This window comes from Fusarium pseudograminearum, chromosome 4 (assembly GCF_000303195.2).
Source record: "Fusarium pseudograminearum CS3096 chromosome 4, whole genome shotgun sequence".
Classification (NCBI taxonomy): Eukaryota; Fungi; Ascomycota; class Sordariomycetes; order Hypocreales; family Nectriaceae; genus Fusarium; species Fusarium pseudograminearum.
In genome coordinates, this window is record NC_031954.1 from 3,570,347 (window position 1) to 3,588,078 (window position 17,732).

Sequence of the window (17,732 nt, forward strand, 5' to 3'; positions counted from 1 at the left end):
TCTGTATCGTCTTGTTCCGTCTTGTTGAAATCTCATCCAGTCACCTGCCAGACTACTCCCAATCCCAAAACACCATCAACAAATCCGACTTACAATATCTAGGTAGATGATCGGTAACCTCCAACATAACATGTGAATAGGTAACCTTGGAAGCACTGATCCCTTACAAATAAATCCTATACTACCTTGTTCTCCCACGCCAATCAACATGCCGTTTTCCTTCTCTTGTTATTTTTCAGCCTATCGCAGATTTGGCAATGTACACCATCTAACTCGCCAGTCCCCGCGAGATATCGAGTTTCTGTTACCCCTTCATAACCTCCAACGGATCCACTTGATGGCCTTCGTTCCTCTTTGTCCACAAGGTTTTTTGCTTTAAATAAATCACCCGGACGTTGCGCGTGCCATAGATAAAATTTCTCTCTCTCCTCTTGTCCTCATTAACATATTGTCTCTTGTCAACGCTTGATTGCTCTTTTGTAAATCACTGCTAGACCATTTGATCGACATAGACGTCGTTATCTCATCTTCCGCTCTTATCTTAGCAACTTGGTCAATACAACAAACACATACTCACCCTGTTACTTTAAGTCATTTAGCAAACTACCAGGTCTGAATCTCCCAAGACTCTTTCACTATATACATATACATATACTCTCAAAATGAGCAGAGCAGGCTCACCCGGTCTGCCCGTCAAGGTGGTCCCCGAGACCAGCTACCCAGAGTCTCGGGTCCTCATTATCGGCACTGGAGGAACAATTTGCATGCAGCAAGGCCCTGATGGCCTTCAACCAACCGACAACTTTTTAGAGAATGCCATGGCCCCTCGCTCGTCATTCAACGACTTCTCTAACCCAGGTAATTTTGACAGTCTCACTCACTTACTCCACATACTGATATGTCACAGGCACCCTACCTGCCGTTCGTGACGGAGCAAAGATCCAGATTGACAGTCTTCGCACCCCTGCTACAGCATACAATCGTCATGTTCGCTATGGTATCATTGAGTTCAGTCCTCTGCTTGACTCGAGCTCCATCTCCGCTCACGACTGGGACGCTATGGCTTCTTGTGTTGAAGAAAACTACCATTTATTCGACGGCTTTGTCATCCTCCATGGAACAGACTCTCTCGCTTACACGGCCTCTGCGCTCTCTTTCATGATGGAGAACCTTGGAAAGCCCGTCATTCTCACTGGCTCCCAGGCGCCCATCTTCGCCCTCCAATCCGACGGTGTCGATAACCTCTTGGGCTCACTCATCATCGCGGGAACTTTCACTATCCCCGAAGTCTGTCTCTTCTTCCACCACCGTCTTTACCGCGGTAACCGCAGCGCAAAGGTCTCTGCTACAGAATTCGAGGCTTTTGCCAGTCCCAACAGTGAACCCATCGCCAAGGTCAACGGTCTTGGTATCAGCGTCAATTGGCCTCTCGTCCTTCGCCCTACCTCTATCGCCAAATTTCATGTCACAAAGGGTCTTGACACTACCCACGTTGCCTGTTTGCGTGTCTTTCCCGGTATCAAGCCTGAGATGATCGATGCTGTTCTTCACCTACCTGATATTCGTGGTCTCATTCTAGAGACATTTGGAATGGGTAACATCCCTGGTGGCTCTGATGGCCCTCTTACACGAATTATCAAGGATGCTGTTGAGCGAGGCATCGTCGTCGTGAATGTCAGTCAGTGTGTCAACGGCTTTGTCTCTCCCGTGTACGCTCCAGGCACTGTCCTCGGCCGCGCAGGCGTCATCTTTGGTCTTGATCTTACTGCCGAGGCAGCCCTCGCCAAAGTATCATACCTCCTTGCCCAAACCGACCTATCCACCAAGGAAATTCAGGAGAAACTCTCCCGATCACTGCGAGGTGAGATGACAGAGATTGCCCACCAGAGCTTCTCAAACCCTGCGGGCTCGCTCGACTTTGCCGCAGCCCACCTCACGGCAAGCGAAAGAGCTTTCTCAGCACTTGGTTACGCGATCGAGAACGGCGAGCTCAAACTTGTTAAAGAGCTTCTGCAAGGCGAAGGCGCGCAGTTGCTCAAGCAAGCGGATTATGCAGGCAACACTGCGGTGCATCTTGCGGCGGTGGCTGGCAAAACCGACATTCTCCTGGAGCTTCTACGACTGGGCGCGAGTGTGCACGAACGTAACAAGGCAAACCTCTCGCCGCTTTATGTCGCCGTCAAGTCAGGCCAGGAGCCCTGTGCACAACTTCTGCGCATCGCAGGTGCGCACTTGGCGGTGGAGGAGAGGGAGACGATGCCTGGTTATGTGACACCCAAATATAGTCACTTTGGCAAGCATGAACTATAATTGCATCAGATCATGTCTTCTTTCCTTTTTTTTCGGCTTGCCGGGTATGGGCCGCTTGTTTGGAACTTTTGGTTATGGTAAAAAGGGGGGACCGATATAAGCAAAGTTTGGCTTAAAGTTGGTGGTATTCTGATGAGTATGATTATACTCGTGGCGCTTTGGATTCGAAATTACGACACAGCCAGGATTGGATAGATGATATATTGAATTACGAATTCTCCGATGCAATAGTATATGCTGATTTAAAGACTCAGCGCAACAGCACAAATCATTTCTTGCCGCCAAGTTCAGATGAACTGACGTTGAATTTCTCTGACTAACAGTCCAAGGCCTTATAGGCTCTCGTCCAAAACGTTCCCACTCGAAACAAACTTCAACCTCTGACAAGGTAATTGATCATCACGGGGTTGGACGACCGCCAAGTTGGATATAGCTTCTCCGCGGAATTCGTATAAAGAGAGTCGTCAAACGCCTAATTTTTAACAATATGAGTCGAAGAGAAGGAGACTTTTTGAGAAGTCAGAGAACATGACGAGTCGTCGTGGGTCGAACGTTGAGCCGAACTGCCGATTGCGCGACGTCACATAACGAAACTATTTCTTACCATATTTGTTTAAATAAGGTTGGTTCTTCTCTGCAGTGTAATGTAGGCGCAATAAAGCCATACCGTTAGAGGCAACGAGTTCAGGACTCTTCTCAATTCGTTCCTTTCTGTCTCATCATGACTCCCTCGACGCCCCCAGAATACCTACCAGACCTAGACTCCAGCGAGGTCACATACCCAGGCTCTGAGATATTACCCCAAGCGGCCCCTATTAATCCACAAGAACTCAAATACGATAAATATGGCAAGAATCGACAAGGATGGCGGAGAATCGTTGTCAACTTTGGGCCTTCTTGGTTCACTGTGACCATGGGCACTGGCATCACGTCTATTCTGCTACATAACCTACCTTATCAAGGACGATGGTTATTCTACATATCTGTTATAATATTCTGCCTGAATATTGCCATTTTCACCTTGTTCAGCTGTATATCGATTGTGAGATATACCTATTTTAGAGGAATATGGTCTTCGACATTACGACATCCTGGGCAGGCTGTTTTCCTTGGCAAGTGATTACCGTAAGCAATTGACAAGATATTAGACTAACAATTGATTAGGAACAATCCCCGTTGGACTCGCTACTATAATCAACATGATCGTTTTTGTATGCGTCCCAACATGGGGCGATAAAGTAGCTCACCTTGCATGGGCGCTTTGGTGGATAGATATTGTCATGGCCATATCCTGCAACCTTTACATCCCCCATTGTATCATGCGCACCGAGGGTGTAAGCTAAACTCTTCAGTTCTTTCTTATAACCTCTCAATACTGACATTAAGAAACTTAGATTACACTCGAGCAAACGAATCCAACATGGCTTTTCCCCGTCATCGCCGACATTGTCGCGTCTGGGACCGGGGCTATAGTAGCCAATGTTCTTCCCAACGACCAACACGCTATCTGGACTGTTGTCATCAGCTATATTCTCTGGGGAACAAGTGTACCTATGGCAGTTCTCATCCTGGCTATGTACTACAACAGACTCATGATTCACGATGTGCTCCCGAGCCAATCTGCTGTGACAGCCTTCATCGCCATCGGACCTCTCGGCCAAGGCGCAGCAGCCATTCAGCTACTCGGCAAAGTTGCTCTAAAGATCTTTGAAAGAAACGACTTCATCCCCATGGCACCCATCGCAGGGCAATTTTTCTATCTCACTGGCATCCTCACAGCTCTTATAATGTGGGGATTTGCGATTGCATGGCTATTCTTCGCTTTCGCTACTATTGTCAGGCGCGAATTTAAGTTCAGTATTTCTTGGTGGGCGTTTACTTTCCCTCTTGGGGTCTTTACAGTTTCCACCACGACTTTGGCGCAAGAGCTTCCTTCACGATTCTTCAAGGTTCTTGGAACTGTATTTTCAGTCGTTGAGACATTACTTTGGATCATGGTGGCTTGTAGGACTATCAAGGCGACCTTGAACGGTGAGCTCTTTCAACCACCACCGCTTGAGGCGTGGGAAAATAAAGTGGCGGAAACGGCAGAGGATGAGAAGGTTGAGGATTCTCCAGCTTAGACCAGCTGGGGTTATTAACCATACATATGAGTGCATACATGTTCTTCATATCCATAGACATAGACATGTATTTTTACTGTATAATGTACAATGAGAATAGCGCATTCTTTCGTGCTAAAGCCATGCAATTCAATTGAAATGTATTAATGGGTTTTACTGTTGAATTTCTGTTATACTACGGTTAGGAGCATCAATTTTTTTCACTAAGAAGGATAACTCGCCAACACATATTAATGGCTTTATTATACTTACAACTACTAAAAAACGCTTTAATGGGCAATCGGACGTTGTTGACTTGAGTTAGCAGTGTAACGACCCGGAGCGGGGCCGAAGGACCTCCGGAGATGTCCCACATTTCCCGTCGGTCATGGAAGGGAACAATTAAACCACTTTTGAATCTCAAATTCTATAAACAATGGAGCAATTGCCTAGTATTAATCTACAGATGCTGCCAGGCGTGATTCAGTCCAATTGTCACAGCTTCAAGAAGAATGGACAGACACTTCCAATCTCCAATTGATCCAAGCTCCCCTAGCTCTCCCACTATAGTGGCAAAGTCCCCTAATCCAAGCTCCAGCTCCAGGGCCCTTCCCCGCTGAAACACCTTACTGAGCTTAGCTTGGTTTGGCACTAAAGAAGCAATTCGAATCTCGCCCGACCTAATTGCTACTCCACAATATCGCCATACCCTTTAGCACCCCTGCCCCATGCATGTCTATGTCGCCTCCCATATCCATTCCTTATGCTGAGGCCAGATTGTCACACCCACAGCTGGAACCTGTATTCCCCATATTCCATCATCTCCACCAGCTTCTCTTTTTCTCCCTTCTCTTTCTTCTTTCCCTCTCCATCCCCCATCTCCTCGTCTGTTCTCTCTATAGGTTATATCCAACATGTTCTTCAAGGCCTCTCTCCTCGCCCTCGCGGCGTCTCAAATCTTTGGCGCCGTCGCCCAGGTACGTGTCGCGCGACAGCTCACCCGAGCTTCAATTGCACCAGAAAACGAAAAAGACTAACAATATTCCCTCGTCCAGGACGCCCCTGATGCCAATGCCGCTCCCAAGGCTCCCCTCAAGGCCGAGATCAAGACTACTTTCCCTGAAACCGACATCCTCGGCGTCAAGCTCGTCAATGGTCGCCCTACCAAGGCTGTCATTGAGGTCACCAACCAGGATGCCAACCCCATCCAGGTCTCCTTTGTCTCTGGCTCCCTGAACACCCTCAAGGATCTCCCCGAGGACAGCCCCCGCTATGCCAGCATCGTCCGCAACTTGACGGCCGTTCAGTACAACATCGAGGTCCCCGCCGGCGAGAAGAAGGAGCTTCCCTTCTCTTTTGCTCAGGACATGCAGCCTCAGGAGGTTCGCATTGAGCTCCAGGCTCTCGTTTCTGACTCTACCGGTGCCCTCCACGAGGTCTTGGTCCACAATGGCTCTGCCTCCATCGTTGAGGCCCCCACCAGCTTCCTCGACCCCCAGATGTATGTTTCCCTTCTTATCAGGGTCCATGAGTAAGCTAACAACGCCTTCAGTATCTTCCTCTACCTCTTCCTCTCTGCTGCCTTCGCCGGCACTCTCTACTTCGTCTACAAGACCTGGATCGAGGCCCTCTTCCCCCAGGCCAAGCGCCCCCGCACCAACAAGAAGGCCAAGAAGACCGTCGATGTTGCCGAGCCCCTCTCCGGCTCCGAGGCTGTCCCCGTTGTCGACGCCTCTGGCAAGGACTACGATGAGAGCTGGATCCCTGACCACCACATCAACCGCCCTGTTGCCCGACGCGTCAAGTCTAGCGCTAGCGCCAAGGCCAAGCGAGTCGAATAAGGAGATGAAATACCTTGTTTACAGACATTGCGCTCTAATGTGCGTGCATTGTGTAACGAAGCCATGTAATTCAGTTCCATGGGTGGGAGGCGCAAATGTCTAGGTAGACTGGGGGCGATGGTATCATCAGGGACGATCCAATGCGTCAAAAAAACCAGTGCATGGGCTAAACGCATCTGCTGTATATTATATGTACTACAAGGAACATCAAATAAATGATAATGATGTTTTCAGTGTTTGACGAACAAGGTTTATGTGACGGTGTTGATATAGCACTTTGTGTACTGCTGCAATGTCTTGAGAATGCATCCTTCATGATCAATTCCTCATTGTCATGATGGGATGTATGTTAAATAAAAAAGATATAAATCGTACCCTCATTTATATTTGTGGCGAAAAAACCATCCCCTATTTGATACAAAACAATAAAAACAGGCAAAGCCATAAAGCAGACAATCGAGCAAGCGCAAATATGCATGTCATCCCGCCAATCTCATTTATATAGTTTCTCTGTTACTGTTAAACTCATATCTCTGGAAAGATCGAATGAGTAATACATTCATATAGTTTCTCTGAACTTGTAATGTGCATCAAATCCATTGTTGGGCCATAGTTAAATGCATACCGCTCATCAAACCTGTGTCTAGTTAGCAGCTATCTCTTCCATCCGCTGCATCTGCTACCAGATACCCCATGGCATCCTTTTCCTAGGTCCTTGCATCCCTCTCGGGTTCGTTGCCCTCGCGAGCAGCGTGCCCAAACAGGCATTGCCACAAGTCATCCTCTTCTACGTTCTCGCCAGCCGTTTTGTCCTTGCTCATCAGGTGTGTAAGAGAGGCTTGCTCAAGCTCAAGTGTGTTAGCCGCCTCGATATTCGCATCGAGTAGCTCTGGAGTAGACTCCTTCGATTTTCCCTTACTGGCACGACTCATGTGCTCCATTCGCCTTTGCACCGAGAGGTTGTAAATCGACTCCTCGACCGTGCCGGACACCAAATAAAGCCACACTGTTGTCTCGTGTGTTTGGCCAATACGGTCCACACGCGCGATAGCTTGGAGCTCAAGGGCTGTATTGAGGAGGGGCTCACAAAGAAATACATGGCTTGCGTTGACAAGGTTAAGACCACTCGAGTGGGCTCTGGCATGGAGGAGAAAGCACTCGACCGAAGCGTCTTCTTTAAAACGTTTGATGCCGCCCGAATCGTCGATTGACGCGTGCCCGATTCCGAATCGAGCAAAAGCATTTCGCAGAATTTCCAGAAATCCCTTATACTGTGAGAAAACGATTGACTTTGCGCCCGGGTCTGATTCTCTTAGCCACATCAGATGTTTGACAAGAGTGTCAACCTTTGTAGTAAATGAAGGCCCATCCAACTTGATGTTTTGGATCTCAGCCAGTTTATCTGTGTTGAACTCAGAGTAAATCCCTGTTTTTCTTTGAAGTCCGCTTTGCTTTCGTTGCGAGTTCTTTTCGGTGCCGCCATGCACCTGGTCTGAGTCGTCGCCGTGCAATTTGAGCTGCAGAGGGTTGATGGTGATATCGTGCAAATTAGAAGGCTTCAGTTCCATTTTACACACAGGGCAGTTGTGGTGCGATTTAAACCATAGCTTTATGCATTCTTTGCAGAACTGGTGGCCGCATACGGTAAGAACACCAATCGTGAACGGAGTCTGACAGATCACACACATCCGTGGCTCGTTGGAATTGTCTCCTGCTTCCTTGAGATGTTGAACTAATAGAGAAGTTAGCTAGTTAAATGGGAATGGAAGATCTGCAAGTTGCTTACGGTATCTGTGTTTGGCTTTCGCTGCAGAAAGCTTTTTACGAAAATCATCCTCAGTCTTCTTCATCTTCTTCTCAATTACATCTGTAACGTCAGGGCCCTCGTAAGGGAGAACGCTGTCGGAAACAGCCTGCAACTGACGATAGTACTCCAACCGTAGGTTCATAATGGTTTTGAAGTTGTCAACCTCCGCTTCAAGAGCTAGCTTGCTTTGTGTGTTCATGGCTTCCTGTGTCGCTCTGAGTTGTCGATCTACAATTCTGCCCTCCAAAATGTTTCGTGTTGTATCTTTTGAGACTTTTGAAGTCAAGGCCCGAAACCTGCTGATAATACTTCGCATTGATGTCGAGTTCGGTTTCCTCTGATCACGCAACATCATAAGCTCGATTAGTTTCTCTGGAGCTGGTCCTTCGCCGCTTTCTGCCTGTCTCAGCGATGTCCTGGTTTCATGCTTGACCAGTTCGTTTGTCTGTCCCGTCAGAGCATCCTGTCGGTCAGCAATAACGGCTCCAAGACTTTGGACGTATACCATAAGTTCGTCCTGAATCTCAGCTGACTCGCCATATTCTTCGCCGGTTGTTTCAGCGTCGCCTTCTTCATCAACCAGGGGTTTCAGGAGTAACCCGATAATATGCTCCCTCCACTCGTCAATTAGATTAGCTTGATCGTTTAGCTCGCCGCACAATGTCTCCAGGTCATCGATGATGCGGCGGCTCTCGATACCCCGTTCGTCGCTGACTGTGAGGTCCGGGATCTCGACGAAAGATTGCTCAGATGCCTTTTGTGCCAGCTTGGTCATCGATCGAGTTGCTCTGCGGTGAGACTCGCGTAGAATCTCTCTTCGGATGACTTTCGCTTCTTCATAACCATCATCCTCAAGCTTCTTCATTTGATAAAACTGTTCGGAATCCGGCTCAACCATTTCTGGGTTCTCTCGAATTTGAAAGTATGCGTTCGCGCAGAAGAATACAGCTCTATGCTCCATCTCCAATGCAGATCGGAGTCGCCGCCGACTCTCGTTTAGTTGTCCCTTACCCTCAACTTCTTCATCATCTTCCGACTCCATACCAAGGTCATCGGCGTTGGCGGCTGCAGAACCTCCACCTCCCCTGTCCATCAGCAGAGCTTGAAGCTCTGCTCGTGCTTCAGAAACGAGTTCTCGAGTCTTCTCGCGAACCAATTTCCATATTTCCAAAGCCTCTTTGACTCGTGGGCTATTTTCGTACAGCTGGCCTCGTGTGAGCTGACTTGACAAATAAGCCCTCTCGTCCACTCGAATGGCGCTTTCGCTCTGTTCGAGCATTGCATCCAAGACCTCTTCAACAGTTCTCATCGGCCGGTTCTTGTTGTGGCCAAGTATTCGGCGGTTGTAGCTTCCAACTTCGGGATGCAGTGCAGTTTGTCTTAGCCGCACCAACCAAGTTCTCATGTTTGCTGCATGATCACCCGGCTTCCAGTCTTCCACAAGCGGTTCTCCGTCAAGGCTCAAAGCGCAAGCTTCTGCCATATCCCGGTAGATAGACTGGTAGTGTTGCTCCTCGACAGCTGTGAAAGGCATACTGATGACAAAACGTTTCTGGGAAGGTAGAACCAACTCATCTCTTACCATTGATTTTGTGTGTCGGAGAGCAATCTTGTTGAATAAACGCTGAAATCCAGACTTGTTCCAACGTAGATGGTCCCAATCACTTTTCGTATAACAGTATGGCTCATATTGCAAGAACAACAGTAGCCCTTGAAGGTCTTCAACGCTGTTCTTTACAGGAGTACCAGTGATGCCCCAAGCGTTGACTCTGGGAATGACACGAGCCACTTTAGCCGCCTGGCTGTAGCCATTTTCAATCATTTGTGCCTCATCCAGGCATATCCGCCACCATGAAATCTGGGTAAGAGGGGAGATCGGTCGCTGGTACACTCGAGCATGCCGCCGCGAGCGCTCTGGGGGCGCAGTAGTATAATGAACCTCGGAAGATAGCACTGAGTAAGTTGTAATGACTATATCGTGACCAGCAAGCTCGTTAATAATATGCTCTTCATCATCGTCTGAGATCTTTTTCCGGCCTTCATAAACTTCGACGCTCAAGCTAGGGGCGTGCCGACTAATCTCAGATACCCACTGATCTCTTAACGATGGGGGTGTCACAATTAATGTAGCACCAGTCGGCGTGAGTTTGGCTTGGGCCTCATCGGTACTCTGCACCAGAGGCCGTGATCTTGCATGAAGCATGATTAGGCCGATAACCTCCAGGGTTTTGCCTAGTCCCATCTCTTCCGCCAGAATGCCGCCTTTGATCGAGGCCTCCGCTTCTCGAAATAGTGCCAGATCTCTAGTAGCTGTATGAAGTGTTTCGCTCAAGTAGTATTCTTCCCCATTCAGGTCTGCAAATTTCTCGAAGTCGTAGACAGCCTCTCGATCGCTAGCTATGTATGGGACAAGGCCGCCGGTTGATTCAGACCACTGCACGCCTTCGCGCTGCAAAAGCCATTGTAACGACCTTTTTTGATACGGGAACAATGTTGACTTCATGGCAGCGATGTGAATAGTCTCCGCTACTTTATCATCCTTTGGAGGGACAAAAGCAGCATCGTAAAAGTCCATAGGAGACCATCCTGACCAAAGAGGCGGACCAGCAGAGGGGGAACCACGCAATATAAAGTTGATGAGCTTCTGGCTCTCTTTGCGATCCGCGGCTGGTCTATGGTGCGAGTCAAGTGACGGAGAATCGTTCCAGTAAAAGTTGTAGGAAAACGACATCTTAACCTGCCTTTCCCGCCACTCAAGTTTCATGTCGACTGTAGTCCATAGTTCGTTAGGCCGAGATAGTTTGGAGCTTTGGAATAAATTGCTTAGAATTTGTAAGTGGTTGTCTATTTCCAGTCTTCGGAGATTGATGGTCGCGCGGAAAGGGTCGACTGGGCAGCCTTCGGATGAGAAAAAGGAGAGCCGAGTGTCTCTTAGATGAACACTCATTAGCTTCTCAACTCCCTTGCAAGAAACAGATATTTGGGAAGAAGCTGTGCATTGTCGGGTCACAGTAAGCTTGGTTTTTGCAACCAATATAGACGTATCCAGCTTGCGCCGCTTGGTAGGGGGCTCGGGGCTTTGCGGTGAAGATTCCTTCTCAGAGGTCGCAATCTTCACGAAGCGTTCCACCAAAGGTGCCGGTATCAGATCTATCGATCAAAGTGAGCAAATAGGTCCAAGAAGTTAAATGAAGAAGAACAAAGAAGCACTGGCGGATGACTATATTAGGTAGTCAAAAAGTATATGAACATAAGCAGAATTTTGGTGTTGAAAATGAAATTTTCGATGGAAATAATAGCCGAGACTTTGTGATGTGATCAAATAATCTCGTCTCCCATACTATCGGCAGTCGAGAGTAAGGGAGTACTCACCATCGGTTCCAACTTGTAAGTGAACGCGAGAGGGTGGGGCACGACGCCTCGCTGTTGGCTTTGCCCGAGCCATTACTAGAATTTTTTTGTTTCTACCATTTACCCTCAAAGGGTTCTGGATGAAAAATGACACGGCCGTCAAATCTGACACTGTTTTCGATGGCAGTTTTGGTTTGATGAAGTTGCAGGAAGGATAAAGGAACAACAATAAAGAAGGCCTTTGAGGAGGGATGTGAGCCTAGCGTCTGCCCAGCACCAATTAGAAGCCTTGTTCTATATGCGCCACATTTGGATGTGGCAGTGACAGCCACGTGCTGACATAACGGGGTCCATCGTCAAATTTCGAGATCAACGTTCATCGGCTTGTGAGACCTTGACGTTGACTCTGGAGAGCGGCTGGACTAGTTGCCATTCAACCCATTGGACATTGTGAGTTCGATCGTCATGCCCGACTCGTTATCATCCTACAAGTTCTAACGCCATATGTCTAGCAAAATGAAGGGCGAACGACTCAGGTCAACATTTGGCCTGCTTCTGCAAAGCGGCAGCGCCTTTTCAAGGACAGGACAAATCCGACAACTCCACAAGACACGGCCTGCACACCCGATCCCTAAGCCCGTACCTTTCGTCCCCGATGTGCCGACTTTTCTCACCCTGATCGGCCGAGGCCTCAACAAATACGCCAACAAGTTCCCCTCATGGAACGCTCTCTTCTCCCTCACCTCACCAGAACTCAAGGAGTTGGGCATCGAACCACCACGAAACCGCCGGTACCTTTTACAGTGGATGCAGAAATATCGAAAGGGCTCTCTGGGAATTGGTGGGGACTTCCGACATGTGAAGAACGGGGAGGCTGTTCTGAGGATTGCGACACCACCTGCAAATACCTTGAAGAACGCGAAATGGGTTGTCAACGTGCCCCACGATATCGCCCCTGCGGAGGAAGGAGCTACCGAAACTCCTTCAAAGAAGATCAAGAAGCCTGCAGCGCAGAATGAGTCAGAACTAGTACGACCAAACGGATACACGATCGTGGGCGCCCAGACGATCGCCGGACCTTACGCCCAGCCTTTACCTGGCGCTTCAGGAGTTGTTGTGAAGGTTACGGAGGGAATGTGGGAGGACCGCCAAGGTCGCAAGATTGACGGTGGTGAGCGCAGAAGGGCCGAGACCCGGTTCAAGAAGAGGTCTGCGGAGCGAAGAGCTGAGCGTGAGGCCGAGATGTTGGCCAAGATGTAATAGTTGCACGGCGGCCAAAAGATACGACATGTACAATTTACTACTGTAGTTTTAGCAGATATGATTGGGGCTTATGAACAGCTAAGCAAAAGCATGTTTCACTCAAGCATCGCTCTTCGGTTATCTGATGTGGTGAAAAGAGACTTGACCAAGATGCAATGATATATGATATTATGTTCCTAAACACTATGTATTATCGATTCTTCATCGTGATGAGGCACGTGAGAAACCCATTTTGCTTGGTGAATTCTTATTTCTCAGCATCCGTACTATAAGGGCTCTCCTTGGATAGTTATCATGTTTGAGTGCTGCCATTGTTTGACTGGTGAACTTCACATGGGGGGGCTGATCATCGTGCCACAATATTCCCAGTATCCCCACTTAGAGTAAAGGATCGCACAGCCACGGTAGGAGTTCATGAATCTTCTCTGTACGAAAAAGGGACCCTGGGTTTGTGGTTATTGTTGCGGTTGTGAAACTGGGTACGTTACCCTTATCCTGTACTAGATGTCTCGAATGTACCACCTACACTTTATCAGTGTTCACCGATACCTAGGTAGCTTCTTAGTTGTGAATTGCACTAGACAAATCTTTCTCTGCTCAATTGTTCAAAATACCTTGATCAGTTCCTTTGGGCCTCGCATTGATGTATCTTTTCACTTTTCCATCCAATTAACTAGTTGACGAATTGCTGACGGTGGCCCCCAACCTATGGCCTTAGAGTTTCAGCTATCGAGAAACCTTGGCTTGGCATATTGACTGTGGCGGATGAATGCAAATAGAAAGCCCGTCTCCCCGGTGTCAAGTTCAGGTGAAGTTTAACGCGATGCAATATTGCAGAGGCTGCCTAAATTAGCTCGCAGCAAGGTTGTATCGCCAGAAGATTGACGCCGATCATCTGATATCACCGATACAACGTATGAACATACCAAGACGAGCTGAGAGTTACTCGTTTGATTGATAATCAACCCTGGATAAACCGATGTTTCCTACGAGTTTTCTAGCGACGGCAGATCGTCAAATTGCGTTGGGTCACGCACGCCCTTTGAGAGACATGGATGTACCTACAGTACAGTCAACTTGTCATTTCCCACAGTATGACTCTTTCTTTATGCTTGAGAGGCCGAATATCCCCATTTCGCATCAGTGATACAGTGCACTGAGTCCTCTACAGAGTTATGTCACTGAAGGATGTCGTGTGAATGTGAGCTTGTGATGGCTGTTACTCTTGTAGGGCTGAGAGAAACAGTATCGGTGCTCGGCTCGGACTTAGAAGATAGACTCAGCCTTGACATCACTTAAATGACTGCCTAGCAATTACAATAGCGACGTGTCCTTATATCTTGTCTAATTATGCATGGATATTAGACAGGTCATGATGCGGAAGCCTCAAGGCAGCGAGTTAGACTACGCAAGGCAACCCTTTCAGGAACTCCCCGATAATTCCAACGGCCGCATGATGAAGCACTTGGACGGTGTGCAAGATACAGATAATGTACAGTGTCTTGATGGATGATCTCAGCCAAAGGTGTCCAAATTGTCGGGACAGAGACTGTTTCTAACAACCTATAGTTGTACAGTAGTTGGTTCCCAAGTTAACTGCGATGACTCTTATAGACCCCTGTCATCCTCGTCTATGAAAGGTACCCTAGCACGAAAGATCCGGGAATTTCGGATCGACAGTGACATAATTGCAAGGATCCAGTGAAACGAGTTCTCTAATTGTTTAGTATTGGAATTGAGTTTTGAATCGATAGATTCACAAAAACGGAATTGGGTCACAAGGTAATTAATTCAATATCCCTCAAGCCAGTTGTACCTGTTTGTATCGTATAAGCCACAACACAGCATGCCCTCGATTGAGAAGGGGCTGTTTTCTAGCGCATTCCTATCATTCAATTCCCTCGTGGCAGGAAACTACTAGGGACACTAGGCTCTGCGCTCCTCTGTTTCCTCCGTCCTCGTCTCCGACGTATATCTCGCTCTCGCTCTCGGCCCATGATACCCGTTTACTTCACCATTTCAGGGCGAGTGGCTTGGCAACGCGGCTTTTCTCACTAGTCACCAGGTCTCAAAGTTGACAGTCAAGGTTGGTGGGTGAATGTGAATCCTGCATGACAGGGCATGGTAGGTTGCGAATGCACAAGACAAGGGACCTTGCAGAGGATTCGCGTGCAGAAGATACATACGTATTCTCTTTCTACTATCAAACAACTCTTTGACTCTGATGTTGTACGTGGGCGCATACGTACTGTGCTTCCCAATCCGTCTTGATTAACTTAACTTAGCTGGACCCCAGACTATAGTCTACCTAGAGAAACCCAGGGAACGTTTGTAACTCAGGTACTGCAGGTGAGTGATTACAAGGTTTCTCGAGTATGACTCCCACGCCGTCATGGGTCTAGACATCTGCATGTACCTGACCTGACATACAGCATATGAACCAGCTCCGCGACTCGTAGGCCGTGATAGTATACACATACGTATTCTGTGCACCACGAGACCTCATGGCCTCAGTCACCAAGGAGGATTTCGGATCTGATATCGCTTGCCAAACAACTTTTCTGCCACATCCTGTTACCTCACGCCCTTTTGCTCGCATCCTATTCGATACCCAAACACCATCCTAGGCTTAGACTTTCTCGGGTACTATACTCTAAGCATAAGTCTCTCCCCCTGTAGAGCGTTCCAGGGCTGATGTGAATCCTCCTTGTTAGTCAAGCGACTGCCGTAGTCTACCTATCAGACTGAGTGTAAACTCACCTCCACCAATGGCCAAATTTCCCATACGCATTTTCCTCGTAATCTCCATACGTCAATTCCGCCTACCTAACTCCGCTGTTCATCTTGACCCTCCATTACCTCACACCCAATTCTTGAGAAACAGTCAAGCCGAACCCCGGTCCTGGCCGATTCCCCCGTCCCGCTGTCGCATGGGTCATAGCTACTGGATTCCCAAGGTACAGCCTATGACGGTTAAGGGTGTCTTTCCCTAGTTTAGCTAGGCTTCTCAAAATGTTGTTGCCTTATAGATACATGTATGTGGCCTTGTCCTCGCTTTCGAGTTTTGTTTATGTCTTATTGTAAGAGCCTCAGAGTTGAATCGACTACAAGATAAGCCATTGTCCATTTGCCTGATCATTGTACACTATCAAATCCTCACGATCCAAGAATCAGGCGTGATCTATATCAGCACTCTTTGAACTACATACCTTCTTGAACGCACCAATCCCTTTTGAACAGAAACTCTAGTTCATACATCAAAGTTATACATCTTAGATGCTATACTGGCACTGGTATCAACAGTTACAATCTCGAATTGTTGAAAATTCCTCCTATATGAACTTCTTGGAGTAGATGTTTTTGTCCGAACAATCGCCGCCAGATCTACAAACACCAAAAATTCATATCCAGAGTCCTTCCCCTGAAGTCACAAATCAAGAAACGTCTCCAAAGAAGAAGACAAGCCACAAGCACTCCCATTCTTCAAAACTTGCAACATCACCTGGAAAGAGGTCAATTCCCTCGACCAGCAAGAGCAAGGAGAAAGAGTCTCCAGCAAAGCACTCGCAACCCCCTGAAAAGAGCAAGATGGGCGGAAGCTCACGACACAGCTCACATGGCTCCCACAGCTCCCACAAGGGTAGCTCGTCATCGCATTCTTCCAAAAAGTCAAAGTCAACCCCAATAGATGATCTTGACTGGTCAGACATCACAGATCCTGAAGAGAGACGAAGAGTCCAAAATCGGATCGCTCAGCGCAAATTCCGTAAGATTTCTGATATCATACAAATACACAAGACGCTAATAGAACTGTCTAGGAGAAAAGGCAAGAGAGAACAAGGAGAGAACAGAGCGGGATTCTCGAAACCAGGAATATGCTGGCAACAGCTATCGAATTCCTTCTGCCAATGACTTCAGTTCCTACTCAGAACCCTCAGGTCTTCCTTGGGGCAGTATGAACATTGGTCCCTTTGCAGGCAGAAGCCGAGAGGCTGAGAGTCGACACAGCAGCAGTAGGAGAGGAACGCACAGCGCAGGCGACAGCTTTGCAACAGCGGCATACGGGGCTTCACCGTCCTACAATACGCAATGGACGCAGCAACCCTACGGCGAGAGCAGTGGAGGAGATGAGATGTACTATGACGATTCATACTTGTATAACCCAAGCCCAGAGCAATAGACTGGGATGGAGCTATGGTAAGGTTATCCCTTGTTTCTTCGAAAGGCGCCAACTAACAATGTATACAGCGAGGCAACAAAGATACCTACAAAGTTTCATGTTTCACGATTAATGTCACAATACGAAATACGACACGTACTCTTCTCCGGTGTTCCTTTTGCAATACCCCGCTCTTTCGTGCAATTTTTGGTGGTTGTTAAGCCGGAATTCTATTATTGGAAGCGGCTGAGACTTGAGACGAAATAATACAAGACGACCAGGGTTGGTCATACAGGGCGAAGAGCTAAATTTAATTCTGAGATAAAGAGACGGAGATTCCTCTTCTCTCATTCTTTTTTCTTTTTTATTCATAGATCATGTTGTAAGATATTATTACTTGCTGTACTATATTACTGGCGTTGGAGAGATGGAGGCGAAAGGAGGATAAGCTCCACACAATCAAACAAATACTTGATTCATTCACCCAATGATGGTCGCTATACACACAAGTGAGTTTGCTGATACCATTTCACATGAGATGCAGCGGCAGATGAGAACAATCTGTTGAGAAACTGGTTGCTATTCAACCAGGCTCATCACCACCTGAGTCTCACTGCTATTTATGTACGGGTTTTTTTCAGTCAACTTAACTCACTTCAAGATTATTTTGTCTACTAGGTATTCAAGAAGTATCTAGATGTCCCTGTAACATGGAATTCAGGAGTACGTAAATCTATATGTCGCCAGGTAGCAGAATATTGGCGTGTAAACCAGCGATTGCCTAATTGGGAAATCGGTGGTTCCTGCCTCCACTCGTGCCTACCCCTGCCACCTTTTTTCCTTACCGCCCGGCAGAAAAAGTGATTCTGCCATGAAATCGCATTCCTTGAAGCTATCGT

General features: G+C 47.7%; 6 protein-coding genes across 6 annotated transcripts, besides 1 other annotated feature; 5 read left to right on the top strand and 1 right to left on the bottom strand.

The window, feature by feature from the left end:
* Nucleotides 1-662: 662 nt before the first annotated feature.
* On the top strand, nt 663-2,310 carry FPSE_09372 (uncharacterized protein; the record flags this gene model as incomplete). The annotated part of the gene is made up of 2 exons (XM_009262489.1): nt 663-858; nt 908-2,310. 2 exons carry the CDS (start codon nt 663-665, stop codon nt 2,308-2,310), a joined length of 1,599 nt encoding a protein of 532 aa, XP_009260764.1.
* Nucleotides 2,311-3,031: 721 nt separating this feature from the next.
* FPSE_09373 (uncharacterized protein) lies at nt 3,032-4,433 on the top strand (the record flags this gene model as incomplete). The annotated part of the gene is made up of 4 exons (XM_009262490.1): nt 3,032-3,279; nt 3,410-3,435; nt 3,475-3,644; nt 3,705-4,433. The coding sequence occupies 4 exons, from the start codon at nt 3,032-3,034 to the stop codon at nt 4,431-4,433; spliced, it is 1,173 nt and encodes a 390-aa protein (XP_009260765.1).
* Nucleotides 4,434-5,243: 810 nt separating this feature from the next.
* Nucleotides 5,244-5,308: a repeat region.
* An 18-nt stretch (nt 5,309-5,326) lies between these two features.
* FPSE_09374 (uncharacterized protein) lies at nt 5,327-6,253 on the top strand (the record flags this gene model as incomplete). Its single annotated transcript, XM_009262491.1, has 3 exons — nt 5,327-5,389; nt 5,468-5,913; nt 5,965-6,253. 3 exons carry the CDS (start codon nt 5,327-5,329, stop codon nt 6,251-6,253), a joined length of 798 nt encoding a protein of 265 aa, XP_009260766.1.
* Nucleotides 6,254-6,960: 707 nt separating this feature from the next.
* Nucleotides 6,961-11,505, bottom strand: FPSE_09375 (uncharacterized protein; the record flags this gene model as incomplete). Its single annotated transcript, XM_009262492.1, has 3 exons — nt 6,961-7,985; nt 8,040-11,210; nt 11,433-11,505. The coding sequence occupies 3 exons, from the start codon at nt 11,503-11,505 to the stop codon at nt 6,961-6,963; spliced, it is 4,269 nt and encodes a 1,422-aa protein (XP_009260767.1).
* Nucleotides 11,506-11,927: 422 nt separating this feature from the next.
* On the top strand, nt 11,928-12,671 carry FPSE_09376 (uncharacterized protein; the record flags this gene model as incomplete). Its single annotated transcript, XM_009262493.1, has 1 exon — nt 11,928-12,671. One exon carries the CDS (start codon nt 11,928-11,930, stop codon nt 12,669-12,671), a length of 744 nt encoding a protein of 247 aa, XP_009260768.1.
* Nucleotides 12,672-16,028: 3,357 nt separating this feature from the next.
* Nucleotides 16,029-16,854, top strand: FPSE_09377 (uncharacterized protein; the record flags this gene model as incomplete). The annotated part of the gene is made up of 2 exons (XM_009262494.1): nt 16,029-16,440; nt 16,493-16,854. 2 exons carry the CDS (start codon nt 16,029-16,031, stop codon nt 16,852-16,854), a joined length of 774 nt encoding a protein of 257 aa, XP_009260769.1.
* Between the last annotated feature and the right edge of the window lie 878 nt (nt 16,855-17,732).